General features: G+C 39.9%; 1 protein-coding gene across 1 annotated transcript in view; it reads right to left on the bottom strand.

Moving 5' to 3' along the window:
• The window catches only part of LOC308384983 (uncharacterized protein), a 38,234-nt gene extending 15,257 nt beyond the window's left edge, over positions 1-22,977 (bottom strand). The window contains exons 1-18 of the mRNA XM_080863693.1: positions 22,869-22,977; positions 16,132-16,636; positions 8,571-8,606; positions 8,348-8,493; positions 7,981-8,074; positions 7,768-7,820; positions 7,510-7,606; positions 7,275-7,391; positions 6,534-6,622; positions 6,302-6,450; positions 5,959-6,089; positions 5,517-5,867; positions 5,344-5,432; positions 4,387-4,524; positions 3,383-3,545; positions 2,821-2,909; positions 354-450; positions 120-236 (exon numbers count right to left, since the gene is read on the bottom strand). Coding sequence (XP_080719819.1) covers positions 120-236; positions 354-450; positions 2,821-2,909; positions 3,383-3,545; positions 4,387-4,524; positions 5,344-5,432; positions 5,517-5,867; positions 5,959-6,089; positions 6,302-6,450; positions 6,534-6,622; positions 7,275-7,391; positions 7,510-7,606; positions 7,768-7,820; positions 7,981-8,074; positions 8,348-8,442 — 1,869 coding nt within the window. The 5' untranslated portion in view covers positions 8,443-8,493; positions 8,571-8,606; positions 16,132-16,636; positions 22,869-22,977. The remainder of the gene's footprint in view (positions 1-119; positions 237-353; positions 451-2,820; positions 2,910-3,382; positions 3,546-4,386; positions 4,525-5,343; positions 5,433-5,516; positions 5,868-5,958; positions 6,090-6,301; positions 6,451-6,533; positions 6,623-7,274; positions 7,392-7,509; positions 7,607-7,767; positions 7,821-7,980; positions 8,075-8,347; positions 8,494-8,570; positions 8,607-16,131; positions 16,637-22,868) is intronic.
• Between the last annotated feature and the right edge of the window lie 2,503 nt (positions 22,978-25,480).

Consider the following 25,480-nt stretch of genomic DNA (forward strand, 5'->3'; position numbering starts at 1 on the left):
CGTCTCAGAATGTTGCACTGGCGACCCAAACCCGGATAAGCACCAGAAGATGAGATGTGATGTCATGTATCTTATTTCATCTTATCTTATCTCACTTAATGAGAACTTTATTTTCTCACTTCTTTCATCTTGGCAGCACTGAAAGATGGGGTCAGGACACTCCGTACTCGTTTCCACTGTTCATTCCTTAACTGGAGAAGGCAATCAGATACAGGCTTTTTGGCAAACACAAATTTCTGCAGAGAGATAAGAGAGCACAGGCAAAACAATCTGTAATAACCCCTCAGTAACTCTTGTGTGACAATCAGGAATAAACACACATGTTGCATCTTTGCTTTGTATAATTTCCTTACATTCCTGTTAGGGAAGTTGCTGAAGTCCTTCACCAGCAATTGTCTGAGCATATCAGGGTCTGCTACCACTATCACTGGTGTCCGGCCCAAATAATACCTGAAGTATGAGTCCAGACAAAACATGATGGGTAAAGTATCATCTCAAACTGTAGATTATTTATAGAAGCAAAATATTCACAATCTTATTTCAGTAGTTGTTGTTGTAGGATGTGCTTTTACTTACCCACATACTTTACCATATGTTTTGACAAGATCATTCAGAGGTTTGAAAAAACCCTGAAAAGAATATTTGAAAAACACAGTCGATGTAACAGTCAGCTGACAATAATGACACAAATATGAGAACAAGGACACCATCCCAGTTTGATGCAAAATCAAGCAGACATTGAAGGTAACTCTGGTCTTCCTTTGTTACACTGTATCTTACCTGCTGAAACATGAATAAGTTCCCAAAGAAAGGCACTGGCTTCGGATGTTTGATGCCACATCGTGAGAGGACTGAGAAGGGATGGACTGAATACCTACAGGCAAAAGTGTTGAAATGTGTTGTTTGTAGGTTGAATGAAAAGAATTTGTGTCAAATGCAGTAAAGAACAGAGCTCACCTTTACCTGGATTCTGTCTAGAGTTATTGTTGCATTCGTTTGCACTGCCTGCTCTATAAAATGTCAATGTATGTGTTTTATGGCACTAGCAGATTATCTACGTGTCCTTATTTCCCTTGAAAAAAGTGTATCATTGACATACTCACCAGTAGAGGAGACCAAGAAAAATGAGGAAGAGTGTCACAGATATTTTGCTGGTCTCAGTGTTGAATACATTTAGAAAGTCACCTGCACCCTGCATGTTGGAAAATCTTCTCTCAGTTTTCAATCATTAATAGGAGAAAAAGGGCCCTGGAGAGAAAAACAGCAAAAAAGAATTAGTTATACTAATATTTTTATTCAATACTTTAGTCATGACTTTCACTAGAACAAAGCATTTAAAGGTATTGTGCAGAAATTCAGGCTTTTGGGGAAATAAACACCTGCCAAAGACCATACATCTATTCCATGTTGTCAAGCCGCTTTGTCCCCGATCAGTTGTGTAGTTTCTTCCAAGACTTTCTACTTACTGAAGCTTTTTTTGTAGCCTTGAGAACTCACCTGAAGAGGAGAGATGTCTGTTCCTATTGTATCCACTTCTGTTTTGTGCACACAAATGTTAAACCACAGATAAAATAGTAACTACAGATTTGGATTGCCTCACCACCTCCATAAATGAGACAGAGCAGGGTAAAGGTAATGAGTTAAAGAGCTGCTATTGCACAAACTTTTAGGGGTCCATAGTTCAGCTTTGCTTTTCTTTAGTCAACTGTCTGAACCTGTATTGCAGTTTTTAACCCTGATGTAACTCATGTAATGTTACGCTAGCCAAAGAAAATTACTTCTTGAAGAAAGAAGATGCGAGAACAATATGCAACACAGGAGCTTTATTTGATGACAAGAAAAAACGTCTATCAAAAGTGACATAAAGTGACACAAAAAGACTAAACTGAAGATGCCAAAATATTCATAAAATTATTTTCTTTTTTGCAGCTATAAAGCGGGAGGCTTAACTTGTCTTTGCCATTCCTGGCTGTTTGACAGCCTTTTTACACAAGTAGAGCCTCAAAACACCTTGGAAAACCTGCCACAGTTTTTCATCAAAGTTAAATTTTCTCAGTTGATTCTTCCTCTTCATGCAATACCAGGTTGAGACATCACCAGTATTGATTTTGTCATGCTGTAGAGAAAATTTGGATCAGATGTTTTGTCTCTAAAGAGTCATGAAGGTTGTCTAAATGGTACAAGATAGATGTTTTTACACCTATTTTTACTGATAGACAGATTTTTATTTCAATACAGAAAATTTCACATGAATATAAAAACTGCAAATTTTTCTAAATGTGTTCTTTTCATTATTTGCACAATTCTGTTTACAACCAGCACTGAAAATCTCAGCATTGGGAATGATATAAATGCTGCATGTTGCAATTCCTTTCATTGTCTGTAGAGAGTGCTCGCGCCCAATGTGTGTAGACACTGTGTACCAATCCACCTGAAAGAATTTAGAATGTGCCAGATTAAATCAACTTTGCTGTCAAAAAAGATTTAGTATTTTATGATTTGCAAAAAGTAGTGATTTCATCCACTTTATTTGTACGTGCTTTAATAAAGAATAATATCAGATATATTGTCATGTTTCATTTCTCTCATTCTCAAACAGTTGTAATCACAAAATTACAATTTATATGTGCCTGAGAAACATTTGCATTAATTATCAGTCAATCCCTTATTATATTTAAGTCTAAATATTTCAGTGTTGCATTTTTTCAAACATCTACCAAGTCCTGACTATAAATGAAACAAGTGCCACTGAACTGATGGACATACAGTAAGAGATTGTTATGTTTCAGTATGGTGTAAATGATTTAATCAGCTGATGACAGATGAGCTCCTTGTTCTCTTCTTGTGATTTTCACAAAAACACCATTTTTGGGTCCAAGAGTGCTGGATGACTTCAACTCAAGAGGGACCTGAAGATAAAAAGAGAACATCTTCCATATATTTGTGTAAAAATATCTTAAAAATGGAAGCATCTGACAAATGTGTATCTAACCAGTAGTCATAGGATTACATGGCTATTTGCAGCTTATGGCAGTTTCAAATGTCCAATAAACTCCAGCATAGTCATTATTTGCAGCTGATAATACTGACAGTCCAAAATTGTATATGACATTAAAGCAAAAAACAATTAAAGGACATGTGAGAGTAGTTTTTGGTCATGCTTCCACTAAAACCTAAATTTAAAGATAGGTTTTCTTACCGGTGGTTACCTTACGGCATAATATACAAATATATTGATGTTTTCAGTTTTTTCAGTGTAATTCACAGTAAACAGTGGTTGTAGAATTACATGCTTGTAGTTATAAATTCAACAGTCTTACAGTTATCCAGTGTAGGAATTACTTTAATGAAAATGTATGGGTTTTCTCTTATTGCATCCTACCTTAGTATCAGAACAGGCTTTTATGCTGAAGTTGTGGAACAGATGCATTAAAGCCATTTTGATTTCAAGCTGGGCGAGTCTCATTCCCACACAGTTACGAGGGCCAGCTCCAAATGGTAGGTATACGAATGGATGTCGAGCGGCCTTGGCCTCTGGTGTAAACCTGGAAAACAACAGCAAGTTTTTTTTTTAAAGAAGAATGAAAAGCATTGGAAAATAAAGGAAATCCCATGCATGGTTCAGTCCCAGTTCCAAAAATCTTTTACAGTGTGTAAAGAAAACAGAATGCATTGATTTACAAACAACAAATCCAGATGCTGAACTGGCCTGTCTGCAGTCTGCACCTTTTACCAACTGAAAACATTTAGCACATCATGAAAGTGCAAAGTGCAAAAAAGAAGTCCTAAGACTGTTGAGCATCGAGGGTCTTATACAGTATCAGACAAGAATGAGACAACATTCTTCTCCCAAAGGTCCAGCAGCTGGTCTCCTCAGACTGTTGTTAAGAAGAGGGCATACTACTAACTGGTAAATATCGCAGTGTCACAACTTCAAAGCTGCCAACAAAAACAACAAGAGCAAATGTTGTTTCATGAAATAATAAAATGTCTCAGTTTAAATGTTTTCAGTCTTGTCCTATTGTGAATGAAATATATGTTTATAAGATTTGTAAACGCATTGTTTTAATTTACATTTTACACTGTGTCCCAACATTTGAATTGAGGTTGTATTTGTGGGTTGCATGTGTTATAATGTCACTACACAAAAGTGTTTACCACACCTTAACAATTGTATTTGTACCACTGTACAGAAAAATATTCCATGTGTATGTTGTTAATATACAGCTGTTATTCGTGTTAATAAGTCAACATTTGAATGGTTGTGACTCACTTCAAAGTTAACTTCAATTGGTGCTATTTTTAAATGTGAATTTTCGGCACCCAGTCATTATTTCAGTAAACACAAGTCAGTCTTTTTACTCGTTTCAGACAGAACTGAAGCACCTCTCAGGAATGAACTTCTCAGGCTCGGGCCAGTGTTCTGGGTCATAATGGAGGAAGCCTGCAGGGATATCCAGTATTGCTCCTTTAGGAAGTTGCTGACCATTCACCACACAGTCATGTTCTATTTCTCGTGCAAACCTTAGTGGGACAAAATATGACAAAAAAGATTGTTTTACAGAATCCAAATACTGTTTTCTTTATTCCACACAGTTATAATTGGACTCAGCATATTCATAAGAGCTGTAACTGTCAGCATGAAGTGTTTCCCCACCACTCTATTGACTTTAGCTGTCATTTATAGTTGCGGTCATGTCCTCCTCTCTGTTTCTCTGTACTTGTGTCCATTTAAGGAAGATGAGTTTAAGTGTACTGATAGTTACTGAACATATTTTAATGCATCTGCAACCAAATATGAACAGAACCTGAGCCTTAACGTCCCAAAGTCAGAAAACATCTGTATTATTGAAATGCACTAATGTTGGATCTTGCAACCGCGTCAGTAATTATAATAATGATGATGATAATAATAATAATAATAATAATAATGACGATAGAGTTTTTACCGATGATAGGATTATGGCTATACCCCATGAAAAGCTACAAACAAACAACTTTTATTTGTCACACACACAATCATAAAGAGTACAACATGTAGTGAAATGCTTGCATTGGAGCTTCGGACAGGCTGCAAACGTAGCTGCGCCATTCGAGGGCTTTGGGGTTTTTTGTTTTAGCATGGGGAGTCTAGCCAGGACCCTTAATGAATAATGGGTGGAAATTGAACTTGCAACTCCTGCTCCAAAAGTGTGTAGTTTTACTACTACACTATCTAGCTGAGACAAACAGTTGATGAATGTTTCAAAAAAAAGCCAAAACTGAAAATCTTCCAAAGTCACAGCATACTACTCCAGGCCCCACTGTGGCCAACCTTCATATCCAATTGACATCCTTCTTTACCTGAATCCAGGAGGGTAGAGGCGTAATGCTTCACATATAACCATGTCCAAATACTTCAGCTCCTGCACATTTGTGTAATCAGGTGAGTCCTACAAAGCAAACAGCATGACAATCAATGACTGTCCACAACTGCATGAATCAAAATAGATCAGAACCAACTGTAAAACACTCACATGTCTAGTGTAGAAATCATCCACCTCTTTCTGTACTCTGAGTTGACATTCAGGGTGGAGGGCCAAGAGGTAGCAGGTGAACGCCAGAGTGTTGCTACTGGTTTCATAGCCTGCCAGGAGGAAGATTACTGCCTGACCAACAATCTCATCCTCAGTCATCATCTTTTTCTGTGGACGCCTGACAGACTGCTCCTGCTGGCTCCCGTTTTCTTGAACTGTGCCTGAAGACTGGGTCTGCTGGTTCCTGACATCAGTCTCATGAGCATCGTTTGATGTGTCAAAGTGCTCCAATGACACACACTCTTCAGTGGCTCGAGCATCTAATATCAGCTGAAGGAAGTCTCTACGCCTCTCCGTGTAAAAGAAATAAATAAAAATGAAAGGAAAAGGACTCTTTCAAAGCAATGCACAGATTTGGGAATGTTGAAAATCTGAGATTCACCTGCTCAGGAGGCTGCTCCTCTCTCTGTTTGATGATTTTGTGAATGCTGTTAATGAAGAAATTATTCATCTTGTCTTGTCTTTTGTTGGGTATGAACCTCGACAGAGGAGCCATGATGGAGGGAAAAGCAACTAAAGACAGAAACACACAAATCAGCAGAGAACTGCATACACAGGTATATCAACAAAAATGCTTCATACTCAATACATAGAATTATTTATCATGCTTAACTATAACTTTAAGGAATTCCCCACATTACTTTTTATTTTCTTTGCCCTCATCTTGTTTTATTATTGTCCCATTTACATATCTCAGTTTCATTAATTTTATAATAATGACTCACAGAAAAGTAACAAAATAGGCCTGAAGAAATTATTGGTGAAGGCAATCTGAGCGTGTTGGACAAACGGGTCATCTGGGTTGTTCTGCGAGTCCACCTGAGTTGCAAATGCCACACTGGCAATAACATCCATGGTAAAGTAGCCAAAGTATCTGAAAGATGGCATGCTATCAGAAAAATATGAACAATGACAGAAAAAAAACACAAAAAAATATTATTTTAATTTTTGCTTTACCTATGGATGTCAAAGGCCTCTCCTGACTCAGCGTGGACATTCAGATTCTTCATCAGGGCATCAGTGGCTGTTTTGATGAGCGGAACCATCTACACTCAAGTGGAGAGATAAGGACAGATGTAAACCAGCTCTATATACTCCAGTGAATCATCATAGGTCCATAAACATAGAAAATGGGGGAAAGGTAGCTCCATAAACACAACAGCACAGACACTTAAACTACACATATTGCAAAAGATGCAGACATGCAGTAACCAACTGCAAAAGTGAACGCTGGGTGTTTAAAGGTTTATGAGTTCCTTCTGGTCACAAAGAAAAATATTTAACTTGCTGACCAGTTGAAATGAAGACATAAAGAAGGTACAAAGTTAATATTAAATGTATTTAAATTTACACTTAAATGATACAAATTATGTATTAATAAAAGTTACAAAGAAACACCAGCAAGAACTGGATGTTTAGCTCTTTTACCAGAAACTTTGAGGTTTTTACTTCCTCATTTCAAACATTGTGTAAGCTAAAGATGGGGGCGATGTAAAAATAAATAACAAACACATAAATTATTAAATTTGTAAACTGACTTAAACAGGAGAGAAAAAAATGGCACTGAGTTTTGGATACACACAAGATTCAAATCATTCTAATAAAAGTCCTCAGCTTAATTAAAGGAATCTTGTTGATCTTCTAGTTCATATCTTATCTTATCTGTCTTGGATATATGAGGAATCTTTATTTTCTCACTTCTTTCATCTTGGCAGCACTGAAAGATGGGGTCAGGACGCTCCGCACTCGTTTCCAGCGTTCATTCTTTAACTGGAGCAAGCAATCGGATATAGGCTTTTTGGCAAACACAAATCTCTGCCCAGAGAAATAAGAGAGCACAGGCACAAAATGTGTAATAACTGCTCAGTTATTTGTGTGAGAATCAGAAATAAACTCGCATCATGCATCTACATGCTCTATATAATGTTCTCACCCTTCTATTAGGGAAGCTGCTGAAGTCCTTCACCAGCACTTGTCTGAGCATATCAGGGTCTGCTACCACTACCACTGGTCTGCGGCCCAAATAATACCTGAAATATGCAGCGTATACTTTAGTGACCAACCAAGTGTAAAGTGTCATCTCGTTTCACTCTGTAGATTAATCAATAAACTCAAAAAACTGTAGATCGTTTATAGAAGAAAAATATTCACAATTTCAGTAGTTGTTGTTGTAGGATGTATTTTTACTTACCCACATACTTTACCATATGTTTTGATAAGATCATTCAGAGGTTTGAAAAAACCCTGAAAAGAAGAATTAAAAAAATACAGTCGATGTAACAGTCAGCTGACAATCTTTTAACAATGACACAAATATGAGAACAAGGACACCATCCCAGTTTGATGCAAAATCAAGCAGACATTGAAGGTAACTCTGGTCTTCCTTTGTTACACTGTATCTTACCTGCTGAAACATGAATAAGTTGCCAAAGAAAGGCACTGGCTTTGGATGTTTGATGCCACATCGTGAGAGGACTGAGAAGGGACGGACTGAATACCTACAGGCAAAAGTGTTGAAATGTGTTGTTTGTAGGTTGAATGAAAAGAATTTGTGTCAAATGCAGTAAAGAACAGAGCTCACCTTTACCTGGATTCTGTCTAGAGTTATTGTTGCATTCGTTTGCACTGTCTGCTCTATAAAATGTCAATGTATGTGCTTTATGGCACTGTTTGCCATAAACTGTTTGCCTTATGACACGAAAATATAAGTGACCTCATTTCTACTGAACAATGAACATCACAAATAAGCCACCTAACATTTATTTACTCACCAGTAGAGGAGACCAAAAAAAATGAGGAAGAGTGTCACAGATATCTTGCTGGCCTCAGTGTTGAATACATTTAGAAAGTCACCTGCAGCCTGCATGTTGGAAAATCTTCTCTCACTTTTCTACCATGAACAGGACAAAAAAGGCTCCTGGAGATTAAAACAGCACAAAATAATTAATTATACTAAAATTATTGTCGAATATCTTTGTCATGGCTTTCACTTACGGTATTTTAAACACCAAAGCTGTGTAGTAACTCCTTCTGCAAGGGAAACAAACATATGACAGTGATCATACATATTGTCAGGCTGCTTTGTCTCTAACAGATTAGCCGTACGGTTTCTCCCAAGACTTGTTAATTTTTGAAGCTTTGTTTTAGCCTTGAGAACTCACCTTAAGAGGAGTTCCTAATGTATCCACCACTGTTTTGTGTGCACAAATGTTAAACCACGGGTAAAATACTAACTACATGCATTGCCTCACCACATCCATAAATGAGACAGAAACCACTCCCACTTGTGTAGAAATGTGGCAGTGAGTCCAGGGTTCAGTTTTTGTTTTCACTGCATTTGTCTGAATTTGTAATGCAGCTTTTAACCCTGATGTAACTCATGTTATGCTACGCTAGCCAATAGAAATTGATGTCTCTACAACACTGGATTTTTTTGTGATCACAAGATATATTGTTTTTCACAAAGTTCTACTGCTCCTATAGAGAGACTGCAGAATAAATTTATATCATGTCAAAACATTTGTAATGTTGTAGTAACTGAAGAATCCCACGGTAACAAGTCACTGAATCTCCAAAAGTTGCTTCTGTTCATCTGGACGTAGCGTGTTGTGGGAGAAACGTTTCGTCACTCATCCAGGTGACTTCTTCAGTCTCAGCTGACTGCAGGTTTCCCCAAATCTTATAAACAGTACATTTGCATAATGACTGAAACCAGCCCACTGAGGGAACAATGGGCTGGGAGGTCAGTTCCTTAATCCTAATTATGAACACAATTTTTGGAGATTTACTTTCCTGGATGATTGAGAATGCATCAAGAAGTCACTGAATACTTTTTTTTGTATTTTTTTTTTTAAAGCATTCTTTCAAATCCAATCTGCTTCCAATGGAAAGCACAGGTCAGTAACCTTGCACATAATTTCAGGCATGGTGTAACATCGTTTTCAGCACAACTATAGCTGTAAGTTAAAACAACGCTGCCGCATTAACAGGAACAAACAATGAAAGCTAAAGAACCAAAACAAGCACAGCAAACACGATGTCCTTAAACTAAATATGAAACACAGTGACACAGAGGCATGATGGGAGACTGCATTTAGCCATGTAGTCATTCACAACACTCCATAATAGCATTTTTTTTTTATAACTATAAGGGAGATGTTGTGTTTATTTTTCCTGGATGGGTTTTTTTTATACTAAACTTACATGTCAACATGCCAAAAGTCAAATTGAGCCATCACTATTTACAATTTTGTTGCATTGTAGAAAGAACTGGAACCAATTGGATGTCTTGTCTCTGAACAGTCAACGCATCTTTCTGTTTTTCTTTTTTTAATTTTTTATGCTAATTTGAATAGATATAAGATAACTGGTGTCATAACATGATATTGCATTTAAATATTTTATAAGTACTTCTGTTACCCATGCTTTACTTCACGTTTAGCTATTTCGTTATTTCCGCAATTTGGTGACACTCAGCAAAGCCTCGGCATCAGGAAATAGAAAGGCTGTATGTTGCAATTTCTCACACTGCCTGTAGAGAGCGCTCTTATACAACGCTATCCACATCATCTGTCACAGCTGACAATACAGTCTTCTTCACATCAGAGCTTAAGCAGAAAAAAATCCCTTTAATAAAACCATCAATCAAAATTACAGTTTTCCTCAAAATAAACCTCCTTAACAGCTTCAAGTTGTGACTGAAATCTTTCAATATCCATTCAACAAGAGTTTTTTATTGTTTCTCTAGATTTCAAACACAAGACTCATCTATTCCTGTCTGCAGGAAAAAATAAACAGCTTTTGAGAGGCATATAATAATAAATTCTAATTTATGAATATAAAACATAAAACAGGCAAGACATCAGAATTTAGTTACACATTGTATTGGGCCGAATTTTGTAAAAAAAAAAACTTGATAAAACAATGCAATTCCAATTATTTGATTTATTTAAGAGAAACAGCTCCATTCACATTGAGGTGAGAGGAAAATGTGTTTTTAATGACAGACAGTGAAAATAGAAATGTGATACTAATGTGTTGATTGGCTCATGAGTAACAGAAAAAGTAACAGATCATTAGGGCGAGCTGGCCATCTGAATTCAGATGACATAGTGTCCTTATTATGCAGATTCAATGACAATTACTTATCCAATTCCTTTGAGGTTTTAAACAAAGCTGACTCTACAAGTTCAAAGTGTTTTTGCGTGTGAGTGTACGCGTGCATGACATGCAGTAATAATCAATTTCAGCATAAAGCATCATGTCACAAACTACAGGATGTGCAGAGGACTGATAGATCTGTGTGCTGGATTTTGCAAGTCAGCTTTTAAACTATCAAATGAATCCATACCACAGTTTCTTTCAAAGGCTCCAACTCCACAAGATCTAGAAAAATCTGGTCTGGCCTAAGAGTGTAATGCTAGTGTTAGCGGCGCTAACGGCTGCAGACAGGAAGATACTGCCAGCACCGGAAACGTGCTCGTCATCTCCGAGCATGAAGTAAGGAGAGCCTTCAAGAGAGTGAACACCAGGAAAGCAGCAGGACCAGACGGCATCCCAGGTCGTATCCTAAGAGACTGCGCATACCAGCTAGCTCCTGTGTTCACTGAGATATTCAACATCTCTTTATCTCAGTCGGTGATCCCCACATGCTTCAAAGAGTCCATCATTGTTCCTGTCCCGAAGAAACCCCACCCTGCTTCTCTCAATGACTATCGCCCTGTAGCCCTCACCTCAGTAGTGATGAAGTGCTTTGAACGCCTGGTCAGAGACTTCATCATTTCTTCACTACCAGACACACTGGACCCACTACAGTTCGCTTACCGTCCAAATCGTTCCACAGACGATGCCATCTCTCATCTCCTCCACACATCACTCACTCACTTGGACACTAGAAGGGGGAATTATGTTAAAATGCTCTTCATAGACTACAGCTCTGCATTTAATACCATAATTCCCTCCACACTCACCACCAAGCTGGAGCATCTGGGACTCAGCTCATCTATGTGTCAGTGGATCTCCAACTTCCTAACTGGCAGACCACAGGCAGTAAGGATGGGCGGACATGTCTCAGCCTCCACCACTCTCAGCACTGGAGCCCCCCAGGGGTGTGTTCTGAGCCCCCTGCTGTACTCTTTGTACACATATGACTGTGTGGCCACTACCAGCTCCACCACCATCATCAAGTTTGCTGACGACACCGTCGTGGTGGGCCTGATCTCTGATAACAACGAGACGGCCTACCTGAAGGAGATTAGGAATCTGGAGAACTGGTGCCAGAGGAACAACCTCCTTCTAAACGTCAGTAAGACAAAGGAGCTGATAGTGGACTTCAGCACTAAGCAGGAGAGGAACTACCAGACCCCCGTCATCAACGAGTGCCCAGTGGAGAGAGTGGACAGCTTCAAATACCTCGGAGTTCACATCACGCAGGACCTGTCATGGTCCTGTCACATCAACACCGTGGTGAAAAAGGCCCGACAGCGTCTCTACCACCTCAGACGCTTGAGAGACTTCCGACTGAACTCCAAGGTGCTCAGGAACTTTTACTCGTGCACCATAGAGAGCATCCTGGCGGGAAACATCTTAACCTGGTTCGGGAACAGCACCATGCAGGACAGACGAGCTCTACAGAGGGTTGTGCGGTCAGCTGAGCGCACCATCCGCTCCGAGCTCCCTGACCTGCACTCAATCTACAGCAGGCGGTGCTGGACCAAGGCCAGGAAGATCGTGAAGGACCTCAGCCATCCCAACAACAGACTGTTCTCTCTGTTGAGGTCAGGAAAGCGATTCCGCTCCCTGAAGACCAACACAGAGAGACTGAGGAGGAGCTTCTTCCCGCAGGCGATACGGTCTCTCAATCACACCACCACACAGTACTGACCCACACATATGGTTCTTACACACACACTGGACTTTCTGGACTTTGGTTTTGCACAACACTGGTCACTATATTCTTCATTTCCGGTTAATACTTGTACAGCTGCTGTTATTGTGTATATATTTATTTAGATTTAGATTTCTTCATACATTCTTATATAGTTCTATATTGTGTATTGTGTATTTTGTTGTACAGTTATTTTATTTTCAACTTTAATTTATATATTTATCTTTATCTTATTCTTCCCAGTTAAATTTACCCTTCATTCTAATTTGTGTTGTACAGTTATTTCATTTTTAACCTTAATTTATATTCTATTCCTTCCTAGTTAAATTTACCCTTTTTAATTTTTCATATTTATTTCCTATCTTATTCATAGCCTTTTCCTTTTTTGTTTTCTTTAGGTCACGAGTAGTTGTCCAAGCATTTCACTACATATCGTACTGTGTATGACTGTGTACGTGACAAATAAAATTTGAATTTGAATTTAACAAGTAAAAGCACACTATTTATCTTTGGCCTAAATGACCGAAGCTTTTAGAGAGCTGCAGAGAAAAGGTCAAAGAGATTGTTCAAGGCAAAGTTATAGCACACAAGAGGATGACATCTGGAGTCAGAGGACGCGTTCTTTTCAGCGTTCATTCTCACGAGGCAGATTTGCACAATATTTCTGGTCTGATAAACATGCATCATCCTTACTGCAGGATGCAGCCAGGCAGGAATAACAATGGAGTTGGAGCGGCACTAAGCTATTAATGGAGAGACTAGCTCAGGAAGAAATGAGGAGTTGGTTGGGTACCGCCTGCTCTGAGCACCGCCAGAGGGCACTGGGAGGCTGAAATGAGACATGATGAAGACTCCCTCTTCTCCCCCCTCTCCTGCTAGTCTACTACCACTCAGACTGCCTAAAGCCACACAGCGTCAAAGTTTGGTATGTGGCTGAATGCAGCATAAAAGAAATACTGCAGAGATGATGGTGCATATAGACATATAGTCTTACGTACAGGCAAGTATATGGTCTTTTGTTATTCTCATTAAGGTCTGACTTACTTGTTAAACACTCATCATGCATGTAGCAGTGTTTACTACTTCCCCTTTCTCTGAGTTCCTTGACAATGTGCAATTTTCTACCCACAGACCCTTTTAAAACACTTAAAATCTTTACATACTCCATCAGGGTGCAGCCTGAAGGGCAACCTGCAGGAGGGTTTCCATCATATAGTGAATCATAGCCTGCTGTTATATCATTCAGTTCTTCTGTTGCGGGTTTTTGTGTTTGATAAAACGCACAAGATTTTAAAAAATGGGTCAAACTCAAACAGAAATGTATTTCATTTGCAATTCAGACTATGCATGTCAAAGTTTCTCCCATACAAGACAGCCAAATAATCACTGAAGTCCAAATATGTCAGAGTCGCTCAAAATATGAGAAAATATATGTTCACCCAAGCACTTGAGTTAATTTAATAAAATCTTTATGTCCATGCTGATATGGAACATCATGAGAGTTCATATTTTTAATTTAGGATAAAGCGAGTAGCCCCACAGCTATTTGTGTTTTTTACCATAATCACATGGTCGTTCATATTCATAAATATTGACTGATTGCAGACTGCTTGAATCAAGCCCACAAGTGCATCTATTTTAAGGTGCAGGATCCCTGAGGGTAAAACAGAGAAGGAAAACAGGTTTTACAATGTTCGAACCCTTCAGATCTTTATCAAATAACTGTGATGGCTTAGCATTTTTCAGCCATTGAAATCATTAAATTCAATAGTTAACCCTGCGTTACCGTTGCCTTATCTAAATCCTCAGTTGAAAGACAAACGTGCGCCACCAAAAGGGGAAGAAAACATATCAGGCACAAAGGAAACGACGCATGCAGCTTTGGCAGGTTATTCCAAGAGGGCAGACCTTGGCATAGTAACAGCCTGAATGCTGGCAGAGTAGTCTCTGTGAAGTGTCATGTCTGATGCTTAATGAGTCCAGGTAAAGTGTTTGCTGTGAGACAGGGGCAAGGGAACTAATGAAATCCCTTCCACCCTGCTTTCAGAAGCAATTACTTCAAAATAAACGCTAACCACCAGACGACATGTCAAATAATGTCTAACAGCTCAAAGCAGGAATATAACGTTGCCTTAAAAATTAACTGAGATTCCCTGAATCCGTATTCAAAAGGGGAACCCCCAAACTTTCCAGAGACGTTCCAGCAGTGCGAGGCAGGAGGCATCAAATTGGCTCTGTATGTTTAGATGAACCTCTTGTCTGCAAACTGAGGTTAATTAATGAAGTCATTTAAAATAAAAAGGGAAAGGGAGGGGACAATCCAAAGACATCTTTAGTTTTATGTTTTTCCTAATGCGTTCTTTAGCAGGTCGCATTTGATGGAGACAAAAACATCCAATTACTGTGTAAATAAAGTCAGCTGTTGTGGCTCTCCCTTTTATGCCTGATTTGTCTTTGTGTTTGGGCCTTTATGTTCCTTTGTCCAGGCTCCCCTTCCAGTCAGTGCCTGCCAGGCTTCCTGGTCTTAACCGCTTACACGGTAGCTGCATCCTGGCTTATTTACATTACATTACATCCAATTTGAATGAGGCCTGCTGAGAGACGAAACACACAAAAATAGGCTGGATACAGTGAGTGTGTCGTAAAGCAGAGCACAGAATACTCGCAGCATCTTTGGTCTAGCTACCATAGCCGCATGTTTTTGTTGGGTCATCAAGAACTGTTATTTGTATAAATGCATATATGTGAAAAACAGTCTGAGAGCTTTGGGTTTTGCAGTCTGCATTGTGTGCAAGCTGGAAACAAGACAGACATCACAATCAGAAGAAAATAACCCTGTGACTGTGAAAAATGGGTCAGATAAGAGCTTGAATGGACTGTGATACCAAACATAAGAATATACATGTAAATAGAAAACTTACAGATCCAGCAATCTGCATTTTTACAATACCAAGAGATTAAATAACTATGGTATTTTAAATGTTCAAGTTGTCTATCACTGCAATCCAATGTAATGCATTTGTAGCTCTTTATTTTAGGGCCTGCAGCTGTATTTGGTTTAATCTCTGTGCACTAAGAAGCAGAAGCATCAAGGAAAAAACACAAAACTCTCTAAAAACACACATCAGACTAGCCAGACTGTCCAATGGCAGGAAGTATGAATATTGAATAGTGCTGGATAGTAAACGAATTCCAACATTTCTCTGCTGGATGTGGAAGTGGGAATCAGTTTTCCATGTGGATAATGGAAACAAGCTGTACACGGTGGTCAAAACAATCACACAGGCCACATTTATTTTCAGTTTCACTACAATGTGCGGTATTCGAAAATATGCCATCATTCAAGAGTTTGAGAAATAATTATTATTTTGTTATTTATTATTACAAGTCCTTATATTAGCTCTTTGTGTCATTCTAGGTAGAGAAAAAATGCCTACACATCCAACTGAAACATCCAGACATGGGTCACAACTGAGCAAGTGAAAGTCTAACAGACACTTACAAAAGCACTGAGACGCCCCTCACTCGTTTGAGTGTTTCTTTGGACATTGGCTCCTTTCCCCCAGATTTGCTTGTTTGTTTTTTTGTTAAGTCATTTGACACTGACAGCATGCTGACATACACAACAAGGAATTAGTTTAAACTGTACCTCTATGCAGTATAGCTCACCTGGCTGAGGAGCAATCCGTCCATAAAAGACTTCTGCAGGGATCTGGGTTTGAGTCTGGAATCTCCTGCACATTGTTCTCTCCTTACTTTCCTGTACTGTCCTATCTAATAAACACCAAAAGCAAATCTTAAAATAAATAAAACTAAAAGGAATTAAATCCATGCAAACAAACAAACAAACACAAAAATGAAACAGTTGGACAGGCAGAAAATGGTGTCTTTGGTAATGTGATTCATACAGAGCTATGGGCTAAAAACTAACAGCATAGCTTGCTTATCATGGTTTGCAGCATTTCCTTAAAAATTTGAGGAAATGGGACAAGTTTAGAAAAAAGAAGAAGCGGCATGCCTAAAAACACCATCTACAGCTGATACACAGTATCAAAAAGCCATGTCCTTAATAAGACCTGACGCATGACGCATGTGACTCTTCAGCCGATCCATCTATTTGCTCAGGTTCATTAGAAATATTCTCAGTCAAAGGGTGGCCAGCGAGAAGTCATTCCTAAGGAAGGGAAACAGGAATAAAAGGCAAATTACAAAAGACCTGGACTGCAGGACAGAGGTACCAACAGTCTATAGCATTCTGCAAAACACAGTGGACTGCATTTCAGATCTTAATCCACTGTGCAATACCATCTGGAAATTGCTGGACTGGCAATGGCTTCATTCTTCAGCATGACAATGATCCCAAATACCCTGCCAGTGCAGTTAAAGCATACCTGGATAGAAAAACACACAATGGAACAATACCAGTCATGAACTGGCTCCCCATAGGCTGAGCTTCACATTAGTGAAGCCATATGAGACAGAGCATGGAACAAAAGGCAGAAAACATCCAAAGAAGAAAACATCCCTAACCCTAACCCTAACCCCTACCCTACAAAAGACAGAAAACATCAAGAAGCCTGGAGAACTTCTTGAAGCCTGCTTAAAGAAATTCCAAGCTAGCTTGACTAAGAGAGTTCAAGCTGTGTGAAAGAATAAATGTGGTCATACCAAATATTTTAGATTTGCCTTATATAATGTATTCTTATTAATGTTTCATTAAATTACAGCTTTTTTTCTACATTGTCAGACGATATGGACGACATCACGACTATGAAATATGATTTTGGAATTATGTGGAAACATAAGTATCCACTGTGTGCTTTGATAAAAGTTTGCACAGTACCTGAAATTGTTTGTGTTAACAGGATAACAACATCAAAAGCTAATTGGTGGATTTTTTTTTTACCTTCACTTTGTTTTGCTATGGCAGTGTTTATATGCAGAAAGTCCAGTGATTGTAGTAGTCTCCATTATGGCACGGCCCACTCATCCAAGTGAAGAGAAACAACATACTTTAAACAATAAAAGCCAATAAATCTACACTACGTTTATAATTCAGGAGAATATTGGAATTAAACGCAGTATGTAATTTTTGAAAACCTACAAGGGGGGAAAAGAAACTTTCAAAGCAAAGGATGCCTTCAGCCTTAATAAAAATAAATTATGAAGCATTAAAATACATAAGGTGAAGATAATGAAGATAATATTTTGCTTTGATCCATGTTTTGCTTAAGGCTTAATGCTGTCAGAGGCTCGGTTTATCTGATGATAAAATATAAAAGAAAAATGCTTTGACCTCACCAGCCAGTCCCAATTATAGAAAAAAATGAGGATCCAGCAAACCCAGCGTGTCTCTCTGCTCTCCTGACAATTATACCAACAGCTAAACTGTTAATTAGTCTAAGCAATCACTAAAGGTGTGTGTGTGTGTGTGTGTGTGTGTGTGTGTGTGTGTGTGTGTGTGTGTGTGTAAAAGCCAGAGCACTGGTGTGTTTGGAGCTTGTGGTGCAGGGATTGATTGTATTTTTGTTTGGCAAAAAAAAAACAGACAAAGCTGGTCACCATGTTCACTAGCTAGCCACCCTCAGGTCATCAAAGCAACAGAAAGCAATCAAGATAGTGATCTGAATGACAAAAACGCCAAGTTACCTATCAGGTTTAAAGTACAAAAAGCATCACATCTGCCTATCAGGCCATATGCCATACAGATGGGAAGGGAAACAAAAGCACAGAGGAGCAAAGTTGCTCTGGGGAAAATAAAATAAAACAAAAATGGGGAAAATGGCTAAACGAGGTTACGTGAATCTCATTTATGTAAAGCTATTCATGAAAAGTCACTGCTACACACGTACACCCACATTAACCTAGACAGTGTCTTCATGAAGGCATGCATAGTGAATTGTTCCAAATATTTTTATTAGCATATCAGAGCTGAGTTTTTACAGACGCCTAATGGAAAACAGGAGACACTGACACTGAACTGACACTAGCTGAGGAATACACACACACACAGTCTGGTCACACAGACTCACACTACGTACTCAACTAGGACTGAGTCTGCCAGTGGACTTTAGTGGGGGAGTCTACGTTTGTTCGTTGTTCTACAAGACCTTGGATTTCATTCTGAACACAGGCCATAATCCTGTAATAATATCATAAAAATTAACATTTCAATTATGGTGTTAAGAGATGCAGCTGATGGCTGCTGTGTACATCGGTAATGAGCCTTTCTTCTCAACCCCACAGTCATGTATATACACTAAGCTAAAGGGGAGGAATGATATGAATAATGACTAACTAAGCTGAAAAAGAGAGTAAGTTCCATTCTGTTTAAGACAGTGTAATCGCTCTGTAAAAGCCAGAAATCAGAATTAAATAAAACATGTAATAATTAAAATGTAATATGGTGCTGATGGTAATGATAGAAAGCACTGCAGAAACTACTGCTAACATTGTTTTTTGACTGGCTGATGCATAAATAGTAAAGTAGTGTTTTTAAAGCTCGTTGCTGTGCTACAGAACTGATGTTAAACTATGGTAAAACCATATTGTTGGGTGTGTAATCAGGCAGCGGAGGCGACGTCTGCGTTCAACACTTTATTTTAGGCTTTACAGCGGAGCTCCATCTTGTTCTCGCTCTCTACTTTCTTCTTCTCCTCTTTCTCTTACCCAGCCTCATTAGCGACACCCCTGGTCTGACAGGGTAACAGCATGTACTAATTTTCTTCCCTTATTATAGAACCTTATAAACACAACATCTCCCCCTTTTCTCAAATAATACTCTTTCCCTTGTAGCACAACATGAAACATTCGACAGCCTTTTACTTTTGAGGGAATTAGTAACTTCAGAATAGTATTATATATATATCCTGATAAAAGAACTGTAATGGCAAAGTAAACGTGCCCCGGATCAACCCTGAATCAACAGTAACAACCATGTGCCCTCTTCTCAGCTTATCAGAAGTCACAGCTGGAATTAAAGATAACTAATGAAACTCAAATGCACTTTCCCTTCACAGTCATTTCTCACATCTGCATATTTCTCCTTTCTTTGTACCTCTGAACTATTTCATAACAAAGTCTTTTGTCCATCTTGGTGGTTGTCTGTCCCTCTGCAGTGTGGGACGTGTAGCAGTCTGTGCTGAGCTGATGTTTTCTGTCTCTGTATCAGCTCTTTGTGTGTGTTTTGAGTTCTCTGGGACAAGTGAGAGACGTGCTGCATTCCATCTTCTCCCATCGCTGAGGATGAAAGAACTCTCACCCGTCTGCTGCTGTACCTCCAGCGGCTTGGTGTATTGTGGCTCTCCTTTTCCCACATGGAATGGCTTTCGTACTCTCACTGACGCACCCACAGTCACTTTAGTAGGTTCAGCACCTCTCTTTCTGTCTGTATAAAGTGCACTTCTTTTCTGTGTCAATGTCACTTTGGATCTGATGTGGTCATATTGTCCAGCATCCTTTGGTGGTGGCAGAATGTTGAGTTTAGTCCGCATGGCTCTTCCTCTGAGGAGCTGGAAAGGGGACTCACCGGTTGTCGCGTGGGGAGTCGCTCGATAACTTTGAAGCAGTTCTGTAACCACAGTTTTCCATGGTCGCTGAGTAGCTTGTGCTGTCTGTATGGAGTCCTTCAGTACTCTATTAAAGCGCTCCACACATCCATTTGCTTGAGGATGATAGACGCTTGTCCTGATGTGTTTTATGCCCCTTTCAGCGAGAAACTCAGCAAAGGCAGCTGAGGTGAACTGCGGACCATTATCAGTTGTAATTTCATAAGGGTTTCCTTCACGGGCGAAAATGGAAGTCAGGAATGCAATCACTGTCGCAGTTGAGGCGTTTGGTGTGAATGCGACTTCAGGCCACTTACTGAAATAGTCAACTAGTGTGATGGCAAACCTGCAGTCATAGGTTCCTTGTTCAAACGGACCAACAATGTCGACAGCAACATGTTGAAACGGACCCTCTGGGAATTTGATGGGTTGTAACGGTGCAGGTGAAACAGCTGCAGTCTTGTCACACGATTGGCAGGTTGTGCATGTGGACAATATTTCGTGGACCAGTTCATCCATGTTTGGCCACCAATATAGATCTCTCAGGCGTTGTTTGGTTCGGACCATGCCTTGATGTCCTTCATGGCCTAGGTGCACTACTTTTCCTCGCAGAGATTTAGGAACAATCAGCCGTGTTCCTCTAAATATCAGCGGTGACTCTGCTGCCAGTTCATGTCGGACCAGGAAGTAGGGTTTGACATCATCTGGTAAGGATTTTCTTACTTTCGGCCAGCCCGAAAGAACGATCTGTCTTAGTTTTGTTAATTCAGGACAGTCTTCACATTCTGCTTTGAAGTCAGCCAGTGGAAGCGCTGTTAGCTGAGGAGAAATTTCAGCAATCTCTGTAATTAAGTCCTGTTCAGAGTCTTCACTTGTGTTTGTGGTATGCAGGGGAACACGGGACATACAGTCAGCTATAACATTTTGGCTTCCTGGACGGTACTCTAAGTCATACTGGAAACACATCAGTCTGGCTGACCAACGTGCTATCCTCATGCCAGCTCTGTTCATCCCCTTAGTACTTAACAGGGTGGTGAGGGCCTGGTGATCAGTTCTCAGAGTAAATCTCCGTCCCCATATGTACGTCCTCCATCTTTCAACGGCCCATACGCAGGCGAGGGCTTCTTTTTCAATTGTTGAATATTTCCTCTCGGCTGGGGACAGGGTGCGGGAACCAAAAGCAACAGCACGTTCCTCATTGTTTGAGTTGATCTGGGTCAGAACAGCTCCAAGACCATAATCTGACGCATCAGTGGTGATGAACGTTGGCAGATTTGGGTTGAAGATTACCAGTGCTGGGCTTTTTAGTAGCATTTCCTTCAGTTTGTTGAAGCTTTCATTTGCTGTATCAGTCCATTGAAGTTCAGCCGTCTGGCTTGTCCGAAGTAACTCACGGAGTGGTTCAACCACAGTTGCATAGTTTGCTAGGAATTTGATGAACCACGAAGTCAAGCCTAAGAAGGAACGAAGAGCAGCCATGTCCTGTGGTGCAGGGGCTTTGGCAATGGCAGTCAGGTGGTCTGGGCTGGGGCTCAGGCCATCCTTGGAAATGACGTGTCCCAAGAACGGAATAGATGTCTGTCCAAATGAACTTTTGTTGAAGTTGATCTGCAGACCGACATCCTTCAGGCGTTGGAGGACAGCCTGTAACCGTTCATCATGCTCTTCTCTGGAATGTCCATACACTATTATGTCATCCAAGTAGTTCTGTACTCCTGTCTGGTCTTTTAGGACTGTTTGCATCATCTTTTGGAAGGCAGAAGGGGCTGAAGCAAGTCCAAATGGAACTCGGGTAAACCGGAAGAGTCCTTCATGGGTTATGAATGCTGTGAGGCTTCGGCTATCAGGGTGAAGAGGCAGTTGGTGATAAGCTGAACTTAAATCAATCTGGCTAAAATGTGTAGCCCCAGCCAGCTGTGCGAACAAATCCTCCATGTGAGGAAGAGGGTAACAGTCCATGATCACACTCTTGTTAGGTTCACGCAGATCCACACAAAGTCTTAAGTCTCCCTTACTTTTTCTTCCAACCACCAGAGGACTCACCCATTCAGCTGCATCCACTGGTTCGATGATGCCTGCTTGGAGTAGACGTTTCAATTCAGCTGACACCTCCTCACGTATGCTGAGTGGTAGATGCCGCAGTTTTTGGCGAACCGGCTGTACTGTCTTGTTCACTCGAACTTTGTGGATAAACCCTTTAACAGCTCCGAGATGATGGGAAGAAGAGGAATCAATGTTATTCACCATGCATGTTTGTTTACTGGCTGGTGCTCCTCTTGCAGGATCCTCTCCTTTGTTGATGACTTTTCCAGCAATGATATCAATGTTAAGTGCTTTAATTAAGTCCAACCCCAGCAACGGTGATCCATCTTTAACTATGAAGAATGATCCTGGCACTTTTCTGTCATTGTTTGCAACCCTCACTGAAGCCTGTAGGCAGCCAATGACAGGCAAGTCACCTTTTGCATAAGTGACAAGCTTAACTTTCGGTTCAGTCAAAGCGCAGGGTGCAAAATGTTCTTTGTAGATGGCTTCTGGGAGGATAGATACTGAAGCTCCTGTATCCACAATTAACTCCAGAACCTGAGAGTTTCCCTGTGGTGTTTCAATGTTCATTTTGCATGTAATCTTATCACATGCTGCAGTCATCAGTTTGTGATCATCGACACATAAAACTGTAAACTCAGGAACAACTACTTCCCTGACCACTGCTACAGCTGATTTACAAACTCTGGCGAAGTGCCCTTTTTTGTTGCATTTATCACATTTTACTGTTGCTGCTGGACAGTTTTTATCATTAGCCAGGTGTTTCTCGGATCCACATCTGAAACAATGACGCTGTTGCTCTTTATCACTTGCCTTTTTGTGCCATTCTTTAGATGTAGGTCCCCGAGCTTGAGCCGGTCGCGCTCCTCTTTTTCCCCGAAGACGTGCGTCCTTCACCTCCACAGCTTGTACTGCCGCAGTCTGGGCCGTGGGCGCAGCAGAGAGGAGTGTAGCATTCTTGACCGCAGCCTCCACCTGACATGCAATAGTAACTGCCTTGTCCAATGTAAGGTCCTCCTCCAGCAGCAATTTTTCTTTAACAACACTGAGATTAGCATTAGCAACAAGTTGATCCCGAATCATTTCACCCTCCATTATTCCAAAACCACATGGCACAGCTAATGCTCTGAGGGCGGCAACATACTGGGTCACCGTTTCATCAGCCCGCTGAACTCGCTGTCTGAATGTGTGCCTGCATGCCACTACATTCACTTTAGGGACAAAGTGGTTTTCAAGCGCAGTCATGGCTTCCGCAAACGTTGTACCTTGATTCGGCAGTGTGTAGAACAGTCGTTGTCCCTCTGGTCCCAAGCAATGTAATAAGACGGCTCGTCGTCTCGCCTCCGGCCATGCATCTCCCGTAGCATTTATCACTAGCATGTAGTTCTCAAAGAATTTGCGCCACGTCATAAACGGTATTGGCGGCTCACCCGCATGTTGCAAAAAGGGCGGTGGGCTCGGCACTGAAGCGCTCATCTTCGTCGCCAATTTGTTGGGTGTGTAATCAGGCAGCGGAGGCGACGTCTGGGTTCAACACTTTATTTTAGGCTTTACAGCGGAGCTCCATCTTGTTCTCGCTCTCTACTTTCTTCTTCTCCTCTTTCTCTTACCCAGCCTCATTAGCGACACCCCTGGTCTGACAGGGTAACAGCATGTACTAATTTTCTTCCCTTATTATAGAACCTTGTAAACACAACACATATTGTGCATAATTTAAATAGTATCTATAAAATCGTTCTTTTCTGGGAAAGGCTTATCATCATTTGGTAACTGTGAAAGTTCATGTGGGTGTAGACTTAATTTTTCAATATCTTTATAATGTTCGCCCATTTGTGATGACGTGAGAAAAGTCTTAAACAAATTTTCATATTTTCTTCCTACTGAATAGAAATCAAATTTTTTTTTATGATGCTCTTATAGTGGATTTACAACTGAAATGAAGGGCTTCAACACAGCAATATGCTGCCATTGTTTTTGTGTACTTTTCAATAACAGGATGGCTGCAGATAAAAAAACAGGATGTAAACTATAAACAAGGAAAGAAAGTACAGATAATAAAATGACTTAACGATCACCAATGCACTGAGGAAAAACAACAACAAACACATTGACAAAAAGGAGATTAAGAGTCATGTTTCCAATATTACGCTGAACTGTAATTGCATTTGATTGCATGAGTGAAAATAATGTGTTTTATCCTGTATTCATTGAGCATGAGGATGTGTAGCTCAGATTTTTGTGGATTCTTTGGGGAAAGGAAAGCTTATCTAACAAGGTGTGGAGCACAATGCCCGTTGACATTCAAAACATCAGTCACTGCTGAATAACCTGACATTGTTTGTAGGACCATTTAAGACATCAGAACTAAAAAGACCATGGGTTTCCCAGAAGTCCCTCCTTTTTCTTGAGAAGTCCTTCTGTGAGTATTTGTGAAAAACAGTGAAGCCAGAGCCTTTTCTGTTTATGCAGCCAGTGTACCAGGGGTGATGGTTGCTTTGCCCTATTGAGATAAGATCTGTCTAGGTTTATGCTGCCGGTGTGAATAATGCATTTGAAATGATGAACCCTCCCTGACCAAGAGATGGACAGAAATAACACTGACGTCAGACCTGAGCCTCGTGGCACCAGACGGCGCAAGGAGAGGATATAGAGGGGATATTAAGCCCGCAGTGCTTCTCAGGGATCAGCTACACCTCTCAGCCTGCTTGTCTGTCAGTCAGGGGGGATGCATCTGTGTCATGCTCTCCCTTTCTCTTGTCTTTTCATGGTGACGTGACAGGCATCTGTGAACACCGGGGAACAAAGAGGAAAGGCTACTCGCTGATATGAAATGGAGCTGTTGATAAACAGCTTTTTTGATAAACATCCATAGAGGCAACATATTTTCTACAAGTGTAGGTTACTAATGGCCTTTCACATCAGCCAGTATCACTAATATAATTTTGACCAAGCGTATAATAAATATGACCTATACGTACAATACAACTACTTCAACTGAAGGTTTATGTCTAATAATACCAACCAAGGTGATTATAGTTAACTAAAATGAAACGAAAACTAAATGTGAAAAAAAAAATTAAATAATAATAAAAACTGATGAATTTTTAAAGTTGGAAAATTAACACAAATAAAATGAAACTATAGAAGAAAGAGTTTTAGCAATTCTTAGTTTGGTAAAAAAAAAAAAAAAATCTGATATCTACAACACTTTGAGAAATGTTCTTTTTATTATAATACCTGTACCGATTTTAAATATTACCTCTGACATATGACGTCCAACAGTAAAAAAGAAGAAGAAAAAGAATTATTAGAATAATAAAAGATTAAAAGGTTCAGATGCTGATTTTTATTTCCAAAACAATACTTTATTTAACACATTTTTCATTGAACTATTTACTAAACTCAGAGGATAGAAACAAAGTATC

Source organism: Rhamphochromis sp. 'chilingali' (assembly GCF_963969265.1).
Source record: "Rhamphochromis sp. 'chilingali' genome assembly, chromosome: 2".
Lineage (NCBI taxonomy): Eukaryota > Metazoa > Chordata > Actinopteri > Cichliformes > Cichlidae > Rhamphochromis > Rhamphochromis sp. 'chilingali'.